At 31.0% G+C, this 27,726-nt stretch overlaps 1 protein-coding gene across 3 annotated transcripts in view; it reads right to left on the reverse strand.

Moving 5' to 3' along the window:
- The window catches only part of cic (Putative transcription factor capicua), a 123,070-nt gene that overhangs the window by 82,641 nt on the left and 12,703 nt on the right, over window positions 1-27,726 (reverse strand). For all 3 annotated transcript variants that reach the window (XM_067275597.1, XM_067275595.1, XM_067275596.1), the window contains exon 2: window positions 9,407-12,102. In XM_067275597.1, the coding sequence (XP_067131698.1) occupies window positions 9,407-12,020 (2,614 nt within the window). In that variant the 5' untranslated portion in view covers window positions 12,021-12,102. The remainder of the gene's footprint in view (window positions 1-9,406; window positions 12,103-27,726) is intronic.

Raw genomic sequence — 27,726 nt, forward strand, 5'->3', positions numbered from 1 at the left:
AATTCCACATCCTCGTTGCAGTGTTACCATGCTCCTATTCAGCCTAGTGTGTTGTATCCTGTTTAACTTTGGCATCATCGAGCTCTTTCTCATCATGTTTAACCATTATATTTTATTTATCCTTTATCATAAGGCTACCATTGTATAATGTACTGTACATTCTTTGCTTATTGTATAACCACTGTATTTCGTCTCCCCCCGTATTATGTACAATCTCCGTATCCTGTACTGTTCATCCTCTGTTACATTTTTATCCACTGGTCTTTGTATTTCTGCTGTTTTATGTTCAACATCCGTTCTACGTAACTTCCTTGCCATACCCTGTATCTTGGTGCATCATTTTCCGACACCTATCCCTTACTAACCTCTACCTCCTCTCTCCGGTTCCCTGTTGCTATGGTTATTCCTGTAGCTCGCTCTCCCTAATCGGTTACCGTCGCGTCTTACCCCCTTTTTGTTTACTTTCTACTTGCGGTCCCTTCTGTTTCAATTGCATCCTCCTCAGTTCCCGGCAGACGCCCTACAACCCTCCTTTCCTCCTTTTTTTTTTTTTTTTTTCTCCTCCTCATCCCCACCCACCCCACTCTCTACTACCTTACCTATCCCCCTTTCTTTCCCAAGGCTATACCATTGAGTCAGGCCTTTCCTTTAACATCCTATCCTATCCTAACTAAATTTATTAGCCAATCTGGACAGTTTACGTATTTTCTGCAATCATTAATTTTATTATGTTATAGATGTGTTCATATTGCTGATGTCATCATTCTAATATTTTTATGGATTTTTATTGTCTTTAATCGTTGACACAACACATCTGTACTATTTATACTACACTTAGAATAATCATATAAACTCAATTAACTTTTAAAAAATAATTCTAAATTATATAAGAATACACTTTTTGTCAATTATGGGTCTACATTTAATCGGATTTTATGGCTTTTAGCCCTCAACAGAAAATTTGGATCTTGTTTAGAAAATCCCTCTGTAGCAAGACCATTAAAAAAAATGAACAAATTACATCACATAAAAATAAACAAGTTTTTATTCTAAAACTGAAACTGTCAGCATTACATCAAAAACTACAATTATATGTTTAATTTCTTCATTTTGTCTTCTTTCTAATGACATAAAATACTTATGGAATTCTGAAGGTGCTTCTTTTATGTGTGTTTTATTCTTATTTGATTCAAAAATGCAAAAATAAACATATTAAATTTAGGAAAGATGCAGTAAATTATCTCAACCTAAATCAATTAACATTGGCTTTGCGTGAAATTTGAGAGGAAGATGTTATTTTTAAGGTCTAGGTAGATGATCAGTGTAGCCCACAAGGACCTACTATTACTACATGTCAATAAGTCATTAACTGATTTATTGTCTTGTAAATGAAAACTCTCTTCATGATTTTAAGTCAGTCAAATTACAAAGTTATTATTTTATTGTACCCTCCGAAGAATGTTTTCTTTAACGTTTAATCAACTAGTTTTGTTAGATCTGATTAATTTTATACTTTAATCACAGTTTAGCCGGCATGCCGGGCTAAACTGTGGATAAACCCTGGGGTTATCGGCCCCCATTTTTATGAAGCATGCAGGTCATTCTGCAAAGATACAGTAATATTTAATGCATCATCTAATATTGAATTATAATTATAATATCAAATTATATTTTACTATTACTTGTTTAGTTTTATCAGTTTTAATTAATTTTAATTTATCATCATTCAAAAACTTATAATAGTAATATAGAATGAGTATACATTTATATACTGTATTTTAATCTTATTTCATATATTTAATTTTTTTCTTAATACTATATTTTGAAGTTTTATTCTAATATCTTTAACAATTTAAAAGCTTTATCATTGGTCTATGACAAATCCTAAATATTTAAGCAAGAAAGTGAGCTTAAAGAACAAAATTTTTCCACTGACTTAACATGAGGATGAGATTTGTCCCATGATATTTCCCATTGTTGGTTGAATTTTAAAATTTGCCCTCTGTCACAACATGCTGTTTTATTACTTTTCTTAATGTGAAAATTTTGTTTAAGTTGGTCAAGTCGTTACTTTGCAAAACATGTTTCAACAATTTGTGAATTTGAGTTACTGCCAAGGAAGCTTGCTCGCTTCATTTCAATCATCTCACATTTTCACATTTGTTGTCATAAAACCTAAGAGATCCTCAGTTTTGAATGAGCATTTTTATACTTAACTCACAATTAAAAAAGATATTCTATAAGTACATACATCTACAAACACACCACAATATAAAACACAAAATTTGTTACTATTTCTATTTAACTATGTTTTGTTCATTATCATTAAAAATAATTATTATGTCATATATTTGCATAAAATAAATAAGAGTATCAATGTAAAAAATACAAATCTGATTTTGATATGAGAAAATTATTATACAGGATTTATTCAAGAAGTTCTAGAAATGAATAAAAAAATCAAAATGTAAGAATATTAAGATATAAAGATGTTTTGATAAATATTAAATAAATTATTATGTTGAGTTTTAATACATTTTCTCCAATAATTTCTCCATTCAGAAAACATTTAGAAAAATTAACTTCTTTCAAATATTGCAAAATTTTCTTCAATTCATCTTGAATGAGTTGAAGAAAACAATTTTCTTTTCTTTTTAACCAAAATTGAAAAAACTTCAAAAGTCATTAGAAGGTAGATCAGGGAAATGAATGGTGACAGAAAAATAGAATTTCCTTGTTTTACTAGTAAATAATAATTATAATGGCTCTAAGTAGCCTGGAATTGGCATGACGGAGTATCTGCTTTTTCTGTTACTATTTTTCAAGTCATTTCATGTGAATTACTCTCTTAATTGACACAAATGTTAAGATAAATATGCTACGTGATTGCTTAATCTCCAGAAATAAATTCATATTCTTTGTTATTTTAAACCTTCCATGACGTTTTGAAAAAGATTTTAGATTTTCTTTTTTGTTTTTAAACATACTATAATTATTATTAAACAAATGCTTGAAACTAAACATGTGTAAATTAAAACAAATTGTATTTTTGATACTTTTTATTTTATATGCTCATTCCTGAAACTTTATTAACATAATCTTGTACAATGTATCACAGTTTATACATTACACATTAATACATAATTTTTCATTGGTCCTAAAACATTATTTCTTTCAATGGTAAAAATATTTTATTTATACATCTAGTTCTTTATGGAGTTTCATTTCTATGTTTTCTTTCTGATGAAGATAACAGATATCACAATATTCTTTTAGAAAATGTATTCAGAATCTGTAGAATAACAAGTGGAGAGTATAAAGATAATACAAGGTCATTAGAATATACGAAATTTAAACATTGGAATTTTAATACTTTCATTCCACAAAGCACGATACTCAAAATTTACATAAAATTCATTGTAAAATTATAAAATTTCAAAACTTAAAATTTGTATTTAGTTAGTGTTTGAACATTGAAGTATTTAATCAAAGGGCCTAAAGATGGATGTTGAAAATATCCAAAAACATTTGTCTGTTAAATCTGTTAAATATCAAACTCTCTACAGATTGGAGGTGCTGTATAACATAACTTCAGAACCCTTGTGTAACTCCAATATAACATTTTGAAATGGACTAACATTTTTGATCTTCCCTTTTCGGATCTTCTTCAGGTCCAGTTTTTCTTGGAAAATTATGAATCCAAAACGAATGTGTTAACAAGTTTCAAATGTATATTCTTTTTGTGGAATATTGAACGAATTTTTAAATTTAAAATTATTGTACTGCGCATTCTTCTTGTAGAACATTCACATAATCTATTAAATTCTGATTAAACAAATTGGACAAAGCTTGTGCATAGTAATCAAAAGGTTAAATGTAATCACAATCCCATCATGTCTCACATTTGCAAGAAATTATGTTAAGTGGACACTAAAGAAAAAATTTTATGCATTCAACAAAGATGTTAAATGCAGAATTCCTGAACCCCACCCTCATTGGATGGGTATGACAATATAGTAATATCAAAGCCTAGGAGGTACTAGAAACTTAAAACAGAAGCAAAGGAGAAATGTATAAACTTTAAAGAAGAAAAGCATAATTTGTATGCATGGCAGACATTTTTTCTTTAGTGTTCACATAATTTCTTGCAAAGTAAGACATGAGATCCCTCTGACAGCTGATCTTCAAATAAATGTTCAAATAAAATCATTCATTTACCTTTGACAAATTAAATTTATCTCCAGAATTTAGTAAGAAATGAGACAATCACCATGATATTACCTATGTAGAATTCAATAAAAAAATAAGTAATTACCTAAAACCAGCAATAATTCTGTTCAAAACAAACGTTTTCTTCAATTTTTAATAGTCATCATCAGGTCTTGATGAATTGAAATGCTTGTATGAGAATTTCCATTCCAAAAATTTAAAAAATTGCATGTCTTGAAGATATGTGCATGCTCAATGTAACACTTTAAAAAAAATTAGTCTTCAAACTGGCCATCTATTTTAAGAAATTTGATGTTTATAAAAATTATGCAGACAAACTTGTTGACAATCTACAATATTATTTTCGTATACTCGTATGTATTTTCTATTATCATGACTTATTAAACTGGTTTTAAGGATTCTGCAACACAGTTTCACAGATCAGAAATTTATTTTATTTGATATACCTTATATCAAAGGTATATCAAATAAAATAAATTTCTGATCTGTGAAACTGTTTGCAGAATCCTTAAAACCAGTTTAATAAGTCATGATAATAGAAAATACGTACTAGTAGACGAAAATAATAATATAATAAATTAAGGACATTGAGGCATATTAATTTGTTGACAATCTATTTTATGTCAAAATACGCCCTCCATACAGCTGCCAACGAGTGCATTTCTTTAAAACTGATGGCTGTTCCCCTCTCTTGAGTGCTTTAAATATCTCCAGCTGTTTGAGATATTTCAGGCTGGCCTGGTCCTCACACCGATGTAGTAATTGTGCATTATCAAAGTCCACTCTGATGTCATCATCAATGGCAAAAGCCATTGATGACGCCTTTCCACTATGGCATTGTGGCCAATGCCATATGGAAAGGCCTTTTTGAATGGAGTATTTACACTCCTTGATCCTTGTTTTAAGGCAACGCACGATAGCACCAATATATTTGCCAGGACGGTTTACCCTATGATCGTAAATAGGGATAGAATATATTCTGGGATACTATTTCGATCCAATTGATCCTTATCATTTCTTAAACAAGAGAAAATTGTCGGCAATCTCCTGTAAGCGATCCTTTTACTCGTAAAACAGGCTATTTGTTTATAGGTGTTGGTAAGGATCCTGTTGTATGTAATAGCAGAGATCTTGTAACTAAAAGGATCATGTGATTTCGCATGGATGAAAAGCAGAGCATACGAGTTCTTACAGAAAACCTTAGTTCTTAATTGGCAATGCTGTAACTAGATGTCTATACCGAGAAAATGCACGCTGGTGGAGCTGTGTTGTTCTGCCCGCAACAAGAGGCCATAAGCGTTATCATTGAAAGCCTTGATGAACGCTGCTAAGTCCGGTTTTTTTCTTCCAAATAATCAACACATCATCCACATATCTAGCATACAACTTAATGTCATCACTTATGCTAGGTACGACATGTTGTTCCAGACACCTGACCACCAATTCACATAATGTTCTTGATATGGGACTACCCATAAGTACCCCTCTAGTTTGAAGGAAAGTATCTCCTTCAAATACAAAAAAGGCCAAGTGACACATAAGATGTGCCAATTCCAAGATGTTGAAAATATGTCTGGAAGAGCCGTTGATGTTACGAATGAGGAAGTCCCTTAATTCACAAAAACATGGTTCAATACGAATGGAAGGGAACATGGACTCAAACTCACATACGGTGAAGTAGATGCCATCCAAGTTGCCAAAGGTGTTTAATCTGTGAATCAACTCCACGGGATTGGACACAGTGTACAGATATTCTTCCATGTTTCTGTTTATAAAAGAGTTAAGCATGAGCTCCATAAGAATAGCTAGAGATCTCAATTTGTCAATGACCGGGCGTAGTTGTTTATTGGTTTTATGGAGTTTGGCGAAAGTGAATAAGCATGGGGAAATTGGCACTGAGACTGTTGCCTTAGTTACTTTGAGTATTCTAACCAATGGGGAATTAGCTATACGTTTAACTCTTGTTTGAATCTTCTCCAAATATCCACTGGGGGCCTTAGTGCATTCAGTGTTGCGGATGTATTCACGTAAGCCATTTCTATACGTGTCCCTATTCACTAGTACTATGCTTCTGGATTTGTCTGCTCTTACAGCAACTATACTGTTATGATCCATCCAGCACCTTGAATTATGTATGGCCTTCCAATAGCTTACTTCATCTTGTGCATTGATAGTGTGGTTATGAATAGAGAAGAAAGCTTTCCATCAGAAGTATTCCTTTTGCATGTTGTTAAGACCTTCAACCATGCTTTCAACATCTGGTATAACCTTATTTAAATCCTCTGGAGGAGAAGGAGCAAACAAAGGGCTTAACTTGGCTGTGTTAACCAGCATAGACAGAGGTCATATGTTGTCCCAAATACAAGAGAACCCTGTATTTGGTTTTCACTCCAGCATTGGAACGTTGAAAGCCATTCTATTTTCTTACAATGGTGTTTCTTGAGACTCCTTGTAATAGAGTCTGCCAATCGGATAACGCTTGCATTAATCCTGGTCAGGATGTCGGGGTTCTCTTCATAAAAATAATTTTCCAATCAGATAATTTCATTCACTAATGCATACCTTCTTCTCTTAGCAAATCTTATCGCTTTTCTCAAACACAAGTGTCTGACCACCAGTAGTAATGTAGAACAGTCAGGAGGTAAACATATTCTATAAATTGAAGCAGGGAATAACCCCAGTAAACGGTAATTAACAAGAAAGTCCAGTTTGGAAGAAGTCTTGCATAACTTCACGACAGCTTTTCTATAGGATTTGGCCGGCAAAACCTGATGATGACTGTTAGAAACAGAAGAAAACATTCGTTTTGAAGAGAATTATTGCTGGTTTTAGGTAATTACTTATTTATTTAAGGAATGAGACAATTATATATTTATATTTCTCCTCTCAAACTGCAGCTCACCCTAGAGGTTAAAATCCATTGATAGGGAACATCATTTTTTACTCAAAAAGTCATGAATCTATCAAATTCCTTTCAGACAGGACACAGATACTGTTATTTTTCATATATTGGGACATTGTAAGAATGCTGGCAAGTACAATTTCTGAAAATTAAGACAACAGACCCAACTCATAACTGTCTAATAGGGTACTGGAAAACATCTATGATCCATTATAGTCAGATACTCTGTTCAAGTTCAGAAAGAAACATTTTATTAATTTGGGAGACCTTATGCATCTCAATCAGTAATGTATACAATCAGCTCATCTTGGATGCTTGCAAAGTAAGTTTAGTTAGTTAAAGAGCATGCTTTTCCTTATCCTTCATGGTTTGTGTTTGGTCACTGTTTACATGTTTTAACAAAATTGATTTAAAAAGTTTGTTTGAATGTAATTTTAAATTTCTACAAAATTTCATTTAGTAATGTTGTTATGTAAAAATCTTCATAGCTATACAGCTATTACTTCTTTTTCAACATGTAAATGTTTTTAAGAAACAGATTTTTCTGTAAAAAGACGTCTTTAAAAATACAAATTTAAAATCTGTTTTACTTTGATGTAATTCTATTCAAAAATTCTAAAGAGTTTTTGTCCATTAAACTGAACTTCAAATATGATATTATTTTTCAAATCCTTTTGGAATATGTTAAAGAAGCTGTTTGATTTCTGTATGTGTTCTAAGTCTATTTTACCTTGCTTGAAGGTAATATTAATACACTGTTTGTGAGTCTTGTTTTTTATTAAATATTTTTTCTAATACCAACAAACAATTTCTTTTTGTCTTTTCTATATTGTATAAAATATTGATGAGCATAATGTAAAAGCTGGTTTAATTATTAATACTTTTTTCCAACTTTTGGATACTTCTGCATATTTAGTGACTTCTATTTAATAAATTTCTGAATTTTCTTGTTAAATACAACATTTAAATATTATCTTTACTATCATGTCATAAACATATTGGATTCTGTTGGGATATTAATTTAGTCTATGGGTATTAAACAACTCTGTTTAATACTGTACAGTACTTGAATGAATCCTACTACAAACAACTTGTATTCACAGTACCAACTATTTCATTATTCTATTATTCAATGTTAATTATCTGTAATTGAAAGAAAATAGGATTTCATACTTTCATATAGGATAATGTATGAAAGTTTTCTTTTATACATTATCCTATATGAAAGTACAAAACATTACATCCGAAAACGTTTGCGTACACAATTTGATCTTACCCCACACCGGTTAAAGGTTTTAATGTAGGATTATTTGTATATTTCTCCGGTGTGTGTTGATTATTTGTTTACTATATGAAAGTTTGAACTACAGTAAATTGCAAAGAATATACAGCAGGGATGTTATTTGATTTTTTTATTTTTTGTTCATTTATAATCTGTATTAAACTTTTAGCAGATTCAATACTTTAATTACAGTTCTGTATATCAATTTTTCCTAACCTCAGCTAGGTGACTATTTATGTGGCCAGATATACAGATATGGCCACACTATTGATATAAATTATGCATTTACACTAAGAGGAATTAAAATATAAATTTAGCTTTAAATGTTATAAATCCATACATGTCAAATAAAGATATAAAAATAAAAAAATTAAACCAACCAGCAAGGAAAATATAAATAAAATATTAACTTATATAAACACAGCAAAGTATATTGGTGTATGCTATAGTAAAGTTACAAAATGGAACCAGTTCAATGGCATCAAAGATTTTTTAACTTTATATCTTAACATTTTAAAAAATTTTTTAGTTTTCTATCTAGATGAATTTACCTAATTATTTAATCCATAAGAGATATTAAAATAATTATTAGTTATTAATATTTAATTCAGTTTATTGTAATTATATAAATCAGAATTGTAAACAAGGAGTTCATTTGTCTTTTCAGTTTATTGTGTATCACTTTGTATCACTTTTTGTATAAAAATAACTGCTGACTTATGTAAGTTACTTTTCAGTAAAAAAAAATGAATTAATCTGGAACAAAAATCTACTTACAGAAGATAAAGATAGCAAATACAAGAAAATTTGCAAAAAGAAAGCTAATTTTACATAAAGAAACTCAAAATAACTAACATTAAAATTTCAATAAAACATTTTAAGTTCTTTGCAAACTTAATATAATTAACAAAAAAGAAAAAAAATTCTATTTTCAACATATTACTTATATTAATATTACACTAATATATAAAAAGGTTATAAATAAAACTGACCTGAACCATTCATTACAAGATTAGCATGAGTGTCTCTGTCTCCATTTATAGGCATTACAGGTAATAAATGAACAGGTGTAGGGTGATTAACAAACTCATTAATTTCAGTATTCCCTGTCTTTTCTTTGGAAAATGATTGAGTAGATTCTATATGCTTTACTTCACTGGACACACATTGTTGTTCAGTTTCAGAGTAAATATTATTTGCAATTTCTCTGGAATTTCCAAATGGATTTTGTAAGGCTTGTTTTAGCATTCCAGTTTTGTGTCCATTCTGACCTGCAGATATGACCACACTAACAGCATTAGAAGGCATGTTACATTCATCATTTATATCTGATTTTATCATTGACTCTCGATGATAGTGATCAACAGGCACAGAAGAAGAATGTACAAATAAAGGCTGGGTAGTGGGCAACTGTGATGTAGGAGGAGGAGAAAGAATGGAATCTGAAGGATTATCAGCTAAATGAAGTACTGATCCTCTAATTTCTCTTTGTGAAAGTTGTTCTTGCTCTAGAGTATATGACTGAGTTACTGGAATTTCAGTTCTTATAACTGCACGTTTATACAGATCAGAAGGATGCTCTTGGATGTGCGTATTAATTTTAGATTGATTTTGAGGTAATGGAGACCAATGTTGCATTGATGTCTGTGATTGTACTGGCAACTGATTTACTGATGGAGAAATATTTGAAAAAGCAACTGTTGGTAAAGGACTTTGATGCTGAGATTTCACAATTGGTGAAATTGGAATAGGAGTATGGCTAGGAGATACAGCAGGTGTAGTTGATCTGGAATTTCCAAGGGATACTAACATATTAGCTGCCTCAGTCTCATCAACATCAAACTGTCCTTGAACTCTGTGATCTCTGTCAATTGAACCTGCAGGACTTGTCTTATCTTCCTGTGATATTTCATCCCATTCAATTTCTTTTCCTCCAACAGAATCTTTAATTGTTCCTTTTCGACGGCCAGGAAATATCAAAGATGGTGACCTCATATTGTTCTTTCCTTTCGAAGCTAAATGTCTTGAACAGTATCCACGACGCTGTGATTCTTTTGTGCAACCATCTTTAGAACACAACCTTCTCCACTGTTTACCATTAAATTTTTTTCTAATTCCATTTGGAGTTGAAACAATATCTCCCTTTTTATATTTTAAAGCTGTTAATGCTGGAGAAGGAAGTGATGAAACATGTTCAAAAGAACCAACATTGGGAGGACTAATATCTTCTTTTCTTAAACTGCTTGATGATCGATTATTAGAAACAGGTATAGCTAAATGTAAATTTGGTGAATGACCAATATCAAATCTAATATTTTCTTTTCTAAGGTCATCATCTGAAGATTCATCTGCAAAGTGAGGACTTGCACTATTTGTAAATTGTTGTTTATTTGCAAGTTTTAACAAATTGTCTGCATTTGTTTTCATGTTGTTATTTTTATTTATTAATACAGAATTATCAACTACAAACATTTCAGAACTAGATATATTTGTAGTTACTTTTTGTGGTAAAAGTTGTTGAACAGTTTGTATATCTGTTGGCACAGGAGGTTCTGGTTGAAACTGATGTGTTACAATTGCTGGAGATAATTGATTTTGCCAATGAACTTGTGGTATTGGGGGTAATTGTGATGGCTGGTCATCAGATAAGTTTAGTTCTTCCCACCATGGAGGTAATAATAATCTTAGATTTGCTCTTGAGACCCATAAAGTTTCACCCTTATTGGCATATTTTGAAGGAACTTCAAGTTTCACATTATATTGCACAGGTTTGGCACTTAGTACCATTACAACACCTTCTACAAATATATTTTCTTCTGAATTATCTCTGACACATACACGTGCTCCAACTGTTACTTGGCCTGGAGAAGGACTATGGTCACTTACAATGTCATATTTTCTCTGTCCTAAAACATCGTTAATTACAATTGTACCTTGATTTGCATCGAATAAAACTTCAACATCAAAGTCAGATCTAATTTCTTTAATAACTCCTGGCAAATAAAAACCATCTCGTTTAGCAAGAATTCTATGACCTTTCCATTCTTTCAAATCTATTTCAGTTCCAGTAATTAAGTTCCTTTTGCTTAAATGATCAGAAATGAGATTGCTCTCTGAAATATCTTTAACTGGTTGTTGATCACAGCTTGTTTGAAACTGTTCTACTTCTGCTGGACTAAACTTTCGTTTCTTTGGAACTTTTCTGGCAGCTTTTCGAAGGCTCTCTGAAGAATCTTTTTCATTTGGGGAAACTACCGTTTTACTATTATTGTTTTTAATTATCATGGATGATTGTTCTTCTTTATTAGATGGTGGAGTCAATATATCATCTTTTTTATTCATTGTAAAATCTCCAGATTTATTTTCTGAGACAGATTCACCTAAATCTGAAAGATTTTTTTTCATTCCACTTGTATCATCTTTATTAATTACTGAATGCTTAGTCATTTTAGAATCATCAAATTCTAATTCATTTGATGTGTAAGATTCAGTAATTTTCTTTCTCTTATTTCTTGATGGTCTGGTTTGTAAAACTGAATGTTTGTTTCCTGTAATATTTTTGGCATTATCAGATTTTCTATTTCGTGTATCATTCCTTTGATTCATTATTATTATACTTAATATTTTTCTAGATCACAATATCATAACTTCTCTTTCAAATTGCATAACATTCATATTTGCAATTTCCCTAAAAAATAAAAAAAACACTTAATATATTTTTTCAAATTTATTCCATAAATTAAAATTATATTACAGTAAAAAACTAAATATACTAATATAAGTAGCATTATATTATATCATAGAGCAGCTTAGTATTGTATCATAAGACTTTTGCTTGTAACCATACCAATAAAATACAAGTTGACATCATTAATTAAATACTATCTATTTATAGTATTGTATAAATAAATAAATACTATCTTCTAATTTTAATACAAGTTTAGAAATAGAAATTAAATATAAATTTTAAAATATAAAATCTCATAATTTAAATTTATGTAAGTTAATACAAGATTTATTTTGTAAAACTTTGAAGGTATACAGGTGTTAATAAAAGATGTATTAATTATCTATTGATTCATATATAATGGATTAATAGTCAGAAACAATGATCCAACAGTACCAACTGTCTACTGTATCCAACGATATCGTTAAATTTTGATGGTTAAAAGTCAAGGGGTGGCAAGATAGAAGAGGTGGTATAACATAGCTCAAGTGGTGACAGCACAAGATATGTACGTGATACCTTAATTGCATGGAATGGTACAAGGAGTGAGTTACTCTTTATAGAGCTTTTGAATTCCACCTATCCTTCCATAAAGTTTTCACTAGAGGTTGAATTTAGTTATTGTTCCATCTCATTTTTGGTTTGTTCTATCAATAGATTACAATTAGGCTTATTTGTCAACATATAATATAGATTTACTAGTCGGCCTTTACTTAAAAAACAGCCTGCAAAATAAATTCTGTAAGCTGTTTTTTTGACCAACCTCTTACAAAAAAAAATGCAACCATTTTCTGCTCTGGTCCATAGGATTGCTTACTACCTACCACACTGAAAGAAAATGGCAGACTTCTTAGATAATATAATGTCTAACTCATATTTCAGCTGGAATAAACAAGAAGTAGGATACTAATGGGTTCACCAGTATTAGGTAACCTAGCAGAAATAGTGGTAGAATGGATAGAAGCACCAGTGATAAGGAAATACAAAAGTAATATTAAAATAATCTGTAGATACATTGATGGTCTAAACATTATTTGTAACATTTATTTATTTAGTGCATGGCTACACATCTAATTAGTAAAAAGAACAGAAAGCAGAAAAAAGACCACAAATCATAAATGTAAATCTAAGTTAGAAATATAGCTTAGAATACTTTCAGTCACAATCAGGAAGTAACTCTGTTATCCTGGAAAAGATCTTATTGGACATTCTTCCAAGATATGATGTATAGTCTGTCTTTCAGCACCACAATCACACCATGGGAATGCGACTTTTTCCCACCTAAAATGACTGTCCCTACATAAACCATGTTTGGTCCAAATTCTATTTAACACACTCCAAAGATTTCTGGATAATTCAAATCCAGGAGGTTGCCTTGTGATACAAGGAAGTTGTCGACTGTCCACCAGAGAGATATCAGCCCAAAGTCTTTTCCAAGATTCAGTAAGGTTGAAATTATTGGAATGCAAGGATTTAGCTCTTAAGAGAGGGGGGGTGTCTTGATTTAAGTCGATTTATGCTGAAGTTATCAATATCCTGATGAATCGGAAGTTGTGGACTGGATAGTATTTTCCCATATTCCCTGAGCAGAGCGCGATCCCTTCGTAGTACAGATGGAGGAATATGGCTCAAAATAGGTAACCAATGAATAGGAGTAGATTTAAGAGTGCCTGTTATGATACGTAGGGTATTATTTAGTTGGACATCCAGTTTTTTAACATGAGTACTATTCATCCATACCAATGCACAGTATTCCGCTGCAGAGAAAACCAAGCCAAGAGCAGAGATCTGTAAGGTAGACAGCGAAGAGCCCCATGTAGTTCCACATAACCTTTGAAGAATGTTGTTTCTGGTATTAATCTTGGCAGCAAGATTCATCAGATGTGTTTTAAATGATAAAGTTCTATCCAAAGTGACACCAAGATATTTTGGGTTCTTATTATATTTCAGTAAATTATTTTCAAAATAAGTCTTTAATTCTTCATTTGCCAGTTTGTTATTAAGGTGAAAGCACGTAGCTTCAGTTTTTGTCTTACTCAATTGAAGTCTCCACTGGCAAAAATATTGTCCTAAGGTAGATAAGTCAGGATCTTCTCAGTAATTGCAAGGTCTTTATGTTTCATGGCAATCATCCAATCGTCTGCATAACCAAATTTCCTTGCCTTTGTTTGAGGCAAGTCAGCTATGTAAAGACTAAAAAGTAGTGGTGCCAGGACAGAACCCTGAGGTAGGCCATTATTTAGTTTTCTTATCCTACTTCTCAAATTTCCCATGATAAAAGGGTCAGTTATTTAACATCTCATCAATTATTTTAACTATTTTTAAGCAGGATATTACTCAGAGCAGTTTATAGATTAGGCCATGCTGCCAGACAGTATCATGTGCTGCAGTAAGATCAACGTATACCGCAGATGTTTTTAATTGCCTTTGGTATCCAGCTTCTACAAAAGTAGTGGAGGCTAGTTCCTGGTGTGTACAACTCCTATTCAGTCAAAACCAGCCTGCTCTACTGAGATGTTCTCAAAAACTGTATTGCTTAATCTGTTGTAAAGAAGTTTCTCTAAAAAATTATACATCACACTGAAGAATGAAATGGGTCGATAACTCTGAGGTCTATCATTAGGTTTTCCAGATTTCAAGATAGCTATGATTTTAGCTTGTTTCATTGCAAAAGGAATATTACCTTTCTGTAGGATGCCAGTAAAGAAGCAAGCCAACCATTGCTTAGTATACTTTCCGCTGTATAACAGGAATTCAGGATGGACACCATCATTTCCAGGGGCTTTCCAGCTTTTATTTGTTTAAGAGCAGCAGAGATTTCTTCAGTAACAAAGGGTAGTGAATATGCTGTATCATTTATACATTTAGCTTTGATGGGCATAAGCTCTTTTTTAATCTTAATTGTGAATTCTCGATCTCTAAGAGCTCTAGATATATTTAGTATGTGTTCTGCAATACTATTTGGAGTAATCAATATTTCTCTACCTGGTTTGACAGTTGCTCTTCCCAATCTTCTAAGCAGGGACCACACCTTCCTACTTGACTTTGTAAAATCCAAATTTTGTACAGTGTTTATCCATCTAAGGCACAGGCCTCATCTAAGCTATGAAGTAGTTCTTCTCCTATTTCAAGATTGCCAGATTCTAGGAACTTCCTATACAGTGATTCACTTTTTTCACTCCATCTGGAGATATAAATATTGTGGTGTCCTCTAGGTATACATTTTTTGGCTACACTAAACAGTGCTCCAACAAACCTTTTAAAATTGTTGGTTGTAGGGAGATCCACCCCAAACATTTGTCAAGATCTTCTGAGAATAAAGAATTTTAATAAGGCTAACTGGACTATCTTGTGCGTGGTATACTATTTACTGTAGGAACACTAAGTCCAATTCTGATAATTATTGGGTGGTACTGGCTATGCGGGAACTGATTTAAAATGGTGCGTGTAGCTGGTAACAGTTGTGTATTTTTATCTGAAGACACAAAGCACAAATCAGGGTTATATTCACGGCCCCAAGTGCTGGACCTAAAGGTGCAACGATCTTTAGCATCAAACAGAAAATAAAGATTATTTTCCTCCGCCCATTTAATTACCATGTCACCATTTGATCAGTGTTGCGGTATTTCCAGCATTTATGGTTGCTGTTGAAGTCTCCCGAGTAGACAGCAGGATGAGGTAATTGTGGTATGACGTGTTGTGACCAAATTGTAGCTGGAGGTTTATAGATATTGCTGATTGTAATTTGGCCAACCTGTATAGTGACCACATGAATGTTATTGTCAGTGGTTGCTTTGCAAAACAGGACATCCTCAATGTCACTACGGGCATATGTTGCAGTGCCGTATATTTTGTGGTAGGCTGAACCAATTAGTTCAAAACCAAGAATCACACCTCTTGTCTGGAGTTGGTATTCATTCTCAGTATGAGTCTCTTAAATTACAACTATGTCAATTTTGTTATCCTTTAGAATTCTATGTAAGTATTGGCATTTTGCTTGACTAATGCCTTCAATATTAATTTGACATATCTTAATTTGAGGACCAAGGTCTTTGGTACTAGGACCCTTATAAGGGTCTTTGTAATGAGGAGACATATGTAGTTTAATTGAAAAGTTCAGTTGAAAAGGTTGAAAAGATGTGTATTGTCCAAGAGATCCTACAGATTATTTGGATGCCAAAAGTTGCTAGCTCATTTAGTTCACAAGTAGATGTTATCCAGGGTGCACCACGAGGAGGCGAACTAGCTTTACACCCCTATTTGAAACAATGACTGCTCAACAGAGACTTCATAAAAGCAGCTGACGCCAATAAAGTGGGCATTAAAATAGACCAGAAAAGTTCATCGGAAGTAAACTTTTTAGATGTAATAGTTTTTATAGTAAAAAAGCAATATTGTACCAAAGTGTACAGAAAGCCAGGCAACATCAGTGCATATAGTCACTGGTATTCCAATGATTCCATTGCTCATAAACTGGCAGCATATAAAAATTCACATCTCGTATGTTAATGCACTCTCTCTCTTCAAGGCTGTCATATATTTCTAATGTCTCTAAAAATTTAGTTTCTTCTCTAGTAAAAAACTTTTTAATCAGTGTTGCTTGCTCCAATTTAGCTTCAATATCCAGCTCCAAGGCATATATGGATAGCACTGTTTGTTTTTTTCCCAATAACATATTTGTGTTCTTTAATCCTTCTTCTAAGAGATCTATTTGTGGCTCCAATGTTAATTAAATCCTTGTCAAATCTTTCATCTTTTACTGGTATGCTATAAACTCCAGGAGCTCTGATGCTATGTATGATATCCTTATCATTTTTCAGCATTTGATATATAGTACTGCCTCTTTTATATGCCAACTCTTTTCCTCCACTACATTATATTGATTTCAGCTTCTTGTCATATTCCACTACTATGTTTTTAGACTCTGCCTTGGGATGATATCATATCATATATATATAATTTTGTGCTAACTATTTAGCACAAAGTTATATATACAGTATGACATCACCCCAAGGCAGAAAACATAACCAAGCTGAGTCTTGGGTTCCTTCAGTCACACCATGAGTGTAACTCAAGGAACACAAATACAATGTAGAAAAAGGACATACTGTACAATTTTAGTGACTATGTCAAAGGTAAAAGGCTCTGATATAAAGTGGGATGAAGCAAACATCATTAAAAAGGTACATTCCCCAACCATCATTATGGATATGGAAAAAAATAGACATTTACAAAAGTAAGATCAAAGAGCAGTGCCTGAATGCAAGAGATGCAAATGCACTACCTTCAGCCTGAAAATGCATCATTGAAGAAAGATTTGGATATAAAAAACCTTGAATTATGTGTTCCCCTATAATCATATTTGGCTTATGTGTTATACTCTTATAGTTTTTAGTGTATATATTTTCTTTTTATTCACATATTCATTTATTTTATTAACCTTGTATATTTTTTTAAGTTTATTTTTATTTATTGTTAACCTTATATTTTTCATAATTTATTTATTTTATTTGTTTCAATTTGTATTTAGAATACTTCATTGATTAAAAATTTAAATGGGGTGTTCTATTCATGGAACATTTTCTAAAAACCATTTTAAGAAACCTGATGATGACCTATAGGAATAGGCTAAAAACATTAGTTATTAAAAATATTCTCTCAGCAAATGCATAAGTGTGGTCATAAATTTGTAATTTATTTCTGCTGAACACATCCAAATTGTAAAGCTGGAAAAGTAAAAATGAAGAAGTTAAAAAGTATTTCATAGTGTTGGGCAAAACTATAGCAGAGATGATAACACCATTAACAAAAAAATATAATGTCCAACTAGTAATTAAAAGATTACCCTCAATCATACAGATAATTAGAACAGACAAAGAAGCTGTGGCAAAAATTAAAAAGCTGGAAATTTATGCGATCAGATCAAGCAAAGGAAGTAATGAATTTTTCTTACATAAAATCCACTTATAGATCAGTGAATCTCAGGGTCAAAGAGCATTTTGAATCCATTACACAATACCCCACAAACAGCATGATTTTACTGCAATGAGTCCTAGAGAAAGTAGCAGAAATATGTAGAAAACAACAAAAAAGCCAGTACAATGCAGTACAGAACTTTATATCTGAGCGCTTACAGGGGTATGATTGGAATGTCAAGAATTCCAATGATCTAATTGATAGTTTACGTATATAATAAGGAATGCTTACTGGAACCAAGTATCAGAATTAAATATATTCACACCTTTAACGTGTCCAGCATAACGTTAAAGGTGTGAATATATTTAATTCTGATAGTTTACGACAAGTTAAGGCAACAGATGTTGCATGCATTACTGTCTTTGATTTTCTCCCCCTATACCCCTAAATTAAAATACAACCGTGCTTCTGTGCACTCAGGAATCTGTTACTAAGCCGCGAAGGGGCGGGTATGCATCGTAAGCATGTATTAGTGCTAACACACCTCTTATGCTATACTTCATTCTTTCACTTCAACAACTCTTACATATTTACAAAAACAGGGCATACCTATGGGCAGCCCCATCTCAGGGAACTTGTGCAAATTAGTTGTCTGACAATTGGAGCAAAAGGTCATACCTCTATTCCTACCCAACATCCTAGTTTATGAAAGGTATGTAGATGACATCTGCATTCTTTGGAAGACTGAGCCCAGCGTAAATGATTTCTTGGAATACATGAACAACAACCCGTATGGCCTTACTGTCAAACTGGAGCAGAAGAGTGACACAAATGCACATTTCCTAGACGTCAACTTTCACCTTGATGCAGACAGAGTGCAAACCAGCATACATTACAAACTTTGCTACGTACCAATATTTATTCCATCAAACTCTGCAGACCCTTTTTCTTACAAGATCTCTGCATTCCGTGCACTAACTAGAAGGGCGTGCATGCACCACACTAGATGGCAGGATACTGATAAAACGAATTGAAAACATAGCAGTAAAGCACAGGTATGGTCAAAGCATGATACATAATTTATTGCACAGATACGCCAACCTACTAACGACACGCCACACACACAGCACACAGGTAGACACCCATAATCATAGTAGCAACCAATCACACACAGTGGTGCAATACAGCCAACACCTAAGTTCAATTTATAAAGAAATTGCTAACCATAAAGGCACAAAGATCGCATATAAGAGATCTAACACAATATATGGGCTGTTACACAATGACAAAGACAGGACAGAGAAAAGTTGAGAACTGAGTGTCTATATAGTTCTTCACAGATTCCAGCGAGATCTAGTATACATCGGATCCACGAAGCGCTCACTAAGCAAAAGAATACAGGAACACAGATATGATATCGCCAACTAAAGGCATATCACCGTCCTAGCTGCCTATGCCACAGACTCCGAAATACAAGCCAACCTCCATAGGACCAAATTGGTAAAAATGTCAGATCATGTTCAACACTTTCGCAACCTTGAAACATTGAAAATATAGAAAGCCAGCCTGACCAGCAACTGTATTAATGCGAAAGATGCTGCCAATATTTCATATACATGGAGGTGGTGCTATGAGAAAAAGCGTAAACAACACTAGCATGTTGCTAATATTTCTACACTAGCAAATACATCGTATTATTTATTTGTTGGGATGTAACAATATTTTTATCACTTCAGTAGCGCGTACACCAAAAATTAGTTTCCAATTTTTAAATAATTTGGAATTTAAAATAATTTTAAACATGTTCGAATTCCAGTTTCGAATTTTAGACCAAGTTTTGGTCAAAAACGTTAGTTTTTATCTAAAGCTATTCATACTGGGATATAAAAAATGTTTTTAATGTGTTGATCTAATATACTAGTACCTTTCAACATTTCTAGAAGCCACCCAATGTTGCAGAATCAAAATTGCAAAAATATTTGCAATTTTGATTGTCCAGCCTCAGGTATTTTCACAAAAGTTTTGTAGCGGAAGTCAAACCTTTATAAATGTTCTGATAATGCCTGAAGTGAAAACATTTGCAGTTTCAATTTTGCAACATTGGGTAGCTTCTGGTATTTAACAGATATAGTGAAACAGTTTGATAAGTTCTCTAATTGTCTTTAAAAAAAGTGTAAATTTATAAAATATGATAAAACATGATATAATGTAAATAAGCAAACAAAATATTTTGAAATTACATTTAATTTGAAACACTAATTTGAAATTAATAGGGCCTATGAAAAATTTATTCACTAATTTGTCATTTTTATTTTAAATTGAATTATCTACAACTAATTTAAATTTTTTATTTGTCTTTAAATCTCTCTTTCCTCATCATATCAATAAAATCACATATTTAACAAACAAATGATATTGTAAAAATCATAAAACAAGAATGCAATTCAATCATAAATTATCCCTTATTTAAACTTAAATTTTTCAAATAAGTATTAAAAGTAAAACAAAAAAAAGGTATTAGTTGCATTTATATTGGCAACTGTCAACTAGAAACCTGCACTGTCCAGTAACCATTACTGACAGTTGTACAGCTGAAGGTCACCTTGAATTTCAGCTTAGTAGAAACTAAGTGAAAACAAAAATATTAAATTTGATTTTTAAGATAACTATAGTTGCAATTCCCATGAAATAAATAATCTCATAATTCAGAACTCTGATAATCATATAGTGCCTAGTTTAGTTAAAAAAGAATAAGAATCATTTAACAGATATGAATACTGTAAAAACATTTTGTAGCAATAATCTATTAAGCATTAGTCTCTTAAACTTTACAAAGTTCATATTAAAATTTGTGAAATCATCATTCCTCATTAACAAGGTCTCAAGTTGATATCCTATTTCTGATAAAATTTAATGAGTAGAAATTTTGCAAGTAAAATTTTTATAGTATTGTAGTATTGTATAGTATTTGTAATCTGAAAAGAAGCAATAACTTTTTGAAAAAGAACTATAGTAAAAATGTTATTTACAGCAAAAAAAAAATATTATGAATCAATATATATATATGGAAACTAATTTTTTTTTGTTTCTTAAACATAATAGAATATGTTCTAATTATTTAATTACATATTTTATATTTATTCAATTTTTTAAGTTTTCTGCCTTCTTATTACAAAGTATGATCACTTTTTCTATCTTAATGTTTAAAAATGTTATTAACAAACTATTAAAAAATTATAATAATAAAAAATAATTTTTAAATTATGTTTTATATTTATTATATTATAAAAATCATTTATGACTATTTATAGCATATAAAAGTAACAACTTTAGATCTATCATCTAAAATTGATTCACTGATGCAACTGAATTTCATTAGTAGTAGTGCATACAATTTATAGACAAAAAAAATCTGCATTAAATTTTACAGTATTTTTACAGCATACTATTTTTTTCTGCTGTTACATATTATCTAACTCTTAAACTTCTTAAATCCTTTCAGAAATGTTTATGAACTTTAACTATATATATTTTTAAACTGATCATGCATAGTGTCTATATCCTCAATCTCTTCTCTTGCATTTCTTATAATTATAAAACTAACACACCTTAATACTGAGAAACTTCAATTTAATCAGAAAAACAAACTTTCTTATAATGCAGCAAAAATATTGCATGATGTACCTGTAGATGAAAGTTCATCTACAGCTGCATCATTCAATTTCAGGTTTCGTTTCAATGCACCCACTTACTATCTATAACCTGTATAACATTACTAAAGGTAATGAATAGTAATGTGCTGAATCATTAAACAGTTAGTCAAATGTATCTTGAATTGCATTTATTTGTTGCACATAGAGACATTAAGAAGCTAGATAATATGTATTATATTAATTAATTTCAACTGAAATAAGTATAATTTTTTTGAGAAAGCTAAAAAGATATAAAAATTGTGACATAAATGTAAATAAGTAAATAAATAAATATAAATATAAATATATATATATATAATATATATATACATACATACATGTACACACACACATAAACACAAACAATATAATAAAATAAATGTAAAGAAAATTAAACATTCAGAATATTAAAAGATTATTACATAAAAGAACTATCATATTCCATCCTGTTATTCCATCTAATATACTAAGCTATATTATTTTCAAATCATATTGATTTTCTCTTAAACATAAATATACTTTCATATACTTTCTATTAACCACTATAAAGACTATAACAATAGAAATCTATAAAATTCAAAAGATAATAACATTCTTATTTGTAACGTAGTCAGTAAGATTTCACTTTTATTCAAAAGTTTGTTTTTAAAACACATTCAAGACTTAAATCAGTGATTCTTAACAGGGGGGCTGAGGCCCTGGGGGTCCATAAGAGGTTTGCCGGGGGCCGCCAAATTATGCAAAATTTCCTTCAGAATATAATAAAAAGAAAATTGATGTATAACCAAATATCGTATTGAAAAGTGAAATAAGAAAGATAAAGTTTTCCTATTTAATTTCTATTTCTTCCTACATACAACTTTGTTAGTACAAAAGAAATAAATGCAAATATGCCACTTACACCGCAGTATTTACTTCTTTTATTCCAAAGCAATTCTAAGAAACTATTAATGCTTGGAATTTTAAAAATAATTAAGAAAAATAGAAGGCTTAGTAGTTGGCTTTGAAAATTTGAATATTTTTGCAAAAGATATGCAAAATCTTTACAAGTTGTGGTTGTTTTAGTTTTAGTTTAGTTTTAGCATTGATTTATGGACATGTTTCTTATTTTACTTTTTGTTAAAAATTAATGAGTTTTCATGTTTAATTGTGAAGTTTGAATGTTATTTAAATAGATAATGAAATAATAAAGTTATGATTTACATTTATTAAATAAAAAAGTAAAGCAATAATAATAAATCAATTTATTATAGATAATTTAACAAATATAAATTATTATTAAAAAAATGGGGGTCACAAAAAAATTATGAAATATTTGGTGGGCCATGAGTATAAAAAGGTTAAGAACCACTGACTTTTTGAAAAATAACTATAGTAAAAATGTTATTTACAGCAAAAAAAAAATATTATGAATCAATATATATATGGAAACTAATTTTTTTTTGTTTCTTAAACATAATAGAATATGTTCTAATTATTTAATTACATATTTTATATTTATTCAATTTTTTAAGTTTTCCGCCTTCTTATTACAAAGTATGATCACTTTTTCTATCTTAATGTTTAAAAATGTTATTAACAAACTATTAAAAAATTATAATAATAAAAAATAATTATAACAATTAAGTTTTGCTCCAATCCTTTCAAAGTTTCTTTCGAATGCACTTCATTAAGATTTTTGACAGTACAGTAGAGCATCGATTATTTGACTTAATTGGAAACTGGGGTTGGTCGGACAACCGAAAAGTATGAAAAAATACATTATTAGTATAGTGTATTAGGCCTGGTTTAAATACTAGCCTTCTTTTTATGGTCGAGCCAGTGCTGCCAGCTAAAACATGCAAAAATTTAACAAAAATAATATTAAAGTAGCCAAGACATAACCAAATATTGTAGTGCCACATCACTAGCGGACATTTGAATTTGCCGACTAGAATGCGGTCGGTTAACCGATAAGTCGGTTAATTGGGGGTCGAATAATCGATGCTCTACTGTATTTTCTTCAATAACTGTTCTTTTCCACTTCTATCTTTAATGGCTTTTGCTGTTTGTTTTGTTTTTAATTAATTTTTTTACAAGACCAAAATCTTTTTATTGATCAGCATTCCAGCATGTTTGGTGGATTAATGTCTCTAAGTACAAAACTGACTCCATACTGTTCCAACCAACTTACTGTGGATTTTGCATAGTGTATGGTTGTCAAATCTGGCCACCATGATTTCTTAAAAAAAAGGAGACTTTTTTAAACATTCATTAATATAAATTTCAGCATTAATATTTCCTTTTGTCATAAATAACAAACCTTTCAATCCACACTGGCAAATTTCTTGCCATACCAAATATTTTGAGCCAAACTCTTCAATACCAATTGAGATTCTGGAAGAACAACTCTGCTCTATAATAGCAATTCTGAAAATGCTGAGACATCAACCTTCATATACGTTTCATCATCTAAAACCAAACAAGCATTCTTCTGCCAATTAATTAAAGAATAGAATTTTTGTGCTCTAGTTTTAATTACCTTCTTTTGTTTTTCAGTCACTTTAGGTATTTCCTGTTTCTTTATATAATCTCATATTTGCATGCTGCTTAACCCACTTCTAACTATTGTTTGATCAGTTTTGCATTTTTTGCAACATCTTTCACTGACATACTGTGATTTTTAGAAATGACTCTGATTATCTTCTGGTTGAGTTGTGAACTGCTACCATTTTCCACTGCAACCTTGCTTTCAAGAAATGGACAATGTCTTATGATACTGATTTAACAATTCCATCCACTGTATTTTGGAAAATTTGTAGCTCTTTTACTATGAAATATGTTGGTTTTTCTGGATTTTCGAGCCATCTATCAACAATTACTTTTCAATGGTCTATTTCATTCATTGTTTAAAGCACAGTTACTTTAATAAAACTGATAACAGATTTCTTATTCCAATTATTTGGAATTATTGCTATGGCAACAAACAAGAATTATAAATAATAAACAAAAAAGTTAACATCTTTTGAATTTTATGGATTTTAATTAAGACTCCCTGCTGAGAAGGGGTTAATCTAATTTTTAATTATTTAGATTATGTAAATTGGTCTAAAAGTGGGTACACATACCATCTTGTCATATGATTAATAATTAAAAATTGATAATGAATTTAATTAAATAATTGAGAAAATTCTGACAAAAAAAAAATCAGAAACAGGATTCAAACCTGCAACTTCTGCTTACTATATAAAAATATTACCAGTTATGCTATCTGAAACTCAGATCTTGGCATCAAGACACACATTAATTAGAACTTATATGACTATAAAGCTCAATTGTTGCCACTATATCCACGGCCTTCCATAATTCTCAGCTGACTTTTCACCTCATTCTACTATTGTTTATATACATACAAATCAAACAAATTAGTTAAAAAAAATCCTAAAATATTCTTCATAAAAACTTATGAAATTTATTATAAGTAAGCCTTATGATTTAAACACACATTCTTTAAACCTTTAACCCCAGAAATCCAGTTAGAACAGTACTTCTCATGATTCATTACAAAAATATTTTCAATTTTATTTAACTTCATGATTACCAGTTTTGTTGAAATAATTCAAAAACGAATTTCTTCTCTGAACTGATTTTAACAAAACAGTTTTTAGCATGCTCCACTATAGTCATGAAGTGCTTACATTAGGACTTTTGTCTGTCTGGCAACGTTGTTTGTCTGTCAGATTTCCACGTACATGCGTAATGACTTCACTTTCGTTACCTAAGTGTTATGTTCTGTTCAATCCATTTATTGCACATGTCCACATGCATGCACAACAACTACTTGGTTCCAAGAATTTATAAAATTTACTTTAAACAAACTTAATATTTGTTTTGCTTTTGTGGAGTGTGTGATCAGATCGGCTTGACCAAGCTTATTTATTTTTAAGAAATATTGATATATTTCTTAAAATTAATAATAGAGACATTAATTACTGGCATTAAGTTGACAAAAATTTTTCTAACAGTTACTTTTTTATTAATATTGATTAATGCATTTTTTATTTTATTTGAAAAATTATAACATGTATATTAAAGTTTCCAAACAAACTTCCAAATTATTATTTGGCTGTTATAAGGCTAGTAAATAATTATATATAAATTAATTTGGCTAGAAGTAGATGGTTATTCCACCATTTCATGGATAAATTTAATAATTAAAAATAAATTAATTTTAATTTTGAATTCAGAATATTCTGGAAGGAAAGAAATAGTCAAGTGGAACTTGAACCCACAACTCTTGCTTACCATGCAATTGCATTGCTAATTACTATCTGGACCCATTCCAATCTTCCAAAGCTATTAATTAAGGTTGATAAGTCCCAAACTCAGTTGCAGATGGTTTATATAAATGTAAATTATATAATGGTTTATCTTTTGATTTGTATGTTTGAATGTTGCATTAATTAAATAAAACAAAAAATTGATGTAGTTCATATGTAATCAGTGTTGTACCCAGTGGTGATATTCAGCGGGTTCGCACAGATTCGGCCGAACCCATTGGTAAAATTTTCAGTTTCCCGAACCTTGTTAAACACGTAACATTTCTCAGTGGTTTTGTTTCTTTTAAAAATATATTAAAATATACATATTATACTCTGTAACACTACTAAACTAAAGCCTTTATACCCCGTTTGCACTGAGCATTTCAATATAGATTGTGAGCAAGGTCGGGGATTATGCCTTGGTGCGATCTCTCTCGACCATTTCAATCTCGACCGAAATGAGGTTTAATCGCGATCGATTCAAAAGAGTTCTTGAAACTAGATCCAGTCATAAGAGAGATCCCACAATCTCACACGTGAAAGATAATACAAGATGGCTGTGGAACACATGTCGGGCTATGGACAGCGAAATAAAAAGGATATTGTATTTCGAGAGATGATGACATCTGTCTATTATCAGCAGTGCCATTCGGAGTGAAAAATTTCTCTGCCTAAAAAAAATAAAAAAAAAAAGTCGACAGCACTAATATACTATTGTTACCTGGTCTTCGCCCAGGGCCCCTTACGTTCCAAATACGCCACTGATTATTAGATATATCGCAAGAAAAGGTATTGTATTTATTTCTAGCCAAAACTTCTGTTTTGTTTGTCGGTGACTGTTAGGGAAAAATTTTCTGCTAGCAAAACCTTTGCTAAATATTTCGAATATCACCACTGGTTGTACCTAATAAAAGTCAAATCAGTTTTATGTTATAATTTCAAACATTGACTAGATAGCATACACTCTAGTACATGCTAGATAATTAAAAAATCATTAATGGTATACAGAATACTGACTATTACAAATATTGAAAGGCAAATTATGGATGTATTATAGATATTAATAATTGAATCTTTTTAGTAATAAATTGCAATTTGCTATAATTATTGAAATGAAAGCAACAAATTATTTTTATTAGGGAAACTAAATTAATATAAAATTAAAAAGAAGCACATAACAAACCTTAACATCCAGCAAATTGACAGAATGAAACTAAAATATATTCTAAGTATATTTTCTTTTATTTACCTCTGTGATCAAAAAGTATCAGGAATGGTTCAATAAATGTAAGATTTGAATTTATTCATCAAAATTTATTTCATTCCCTTCAAAGTAATCCCCTCCCATTGCAAGGCACTTATACCAATGTTTTTTCCAATCCCAGAAACATGCTTTAAAGTTGTTTTCATGACTTGCAGTGAATTTTGTTTTACGGCATCGACTGACTCAAAATGGTGACAACAAAGAAGAAATTTTAATTGAGGAAACAGGAAAAAAAATCACACAGAGCCATATAAAGTAAATATAGAGCTTGTGGAACCATACATATTGAATTTTTGGCCAACAATTCATAAACAACAAGAGCATTGTGACCATGCATCTACAAGTTTTCTTGTCACAAAACAGGTCATCTTTCTAGAAATTGCTTCATATAAATGATGCAAAATGCTCGAAT

The sequence above is a fragment of the Centruroides vittatus genome, unplaced genomic scaffold (assembly GCF_030686945.1).
Source record: "Centruroides vittatus isolate TY-2023 unplaced genomic scaffold, ASM3068694v2 contig_628, whole genome shotgun sequence".
NCBI lineage: Eukaryota > Metazoa > Arthropoda > Arachnida > Scorpiones > Buthidae > Centruroides > Centruroides vittatus.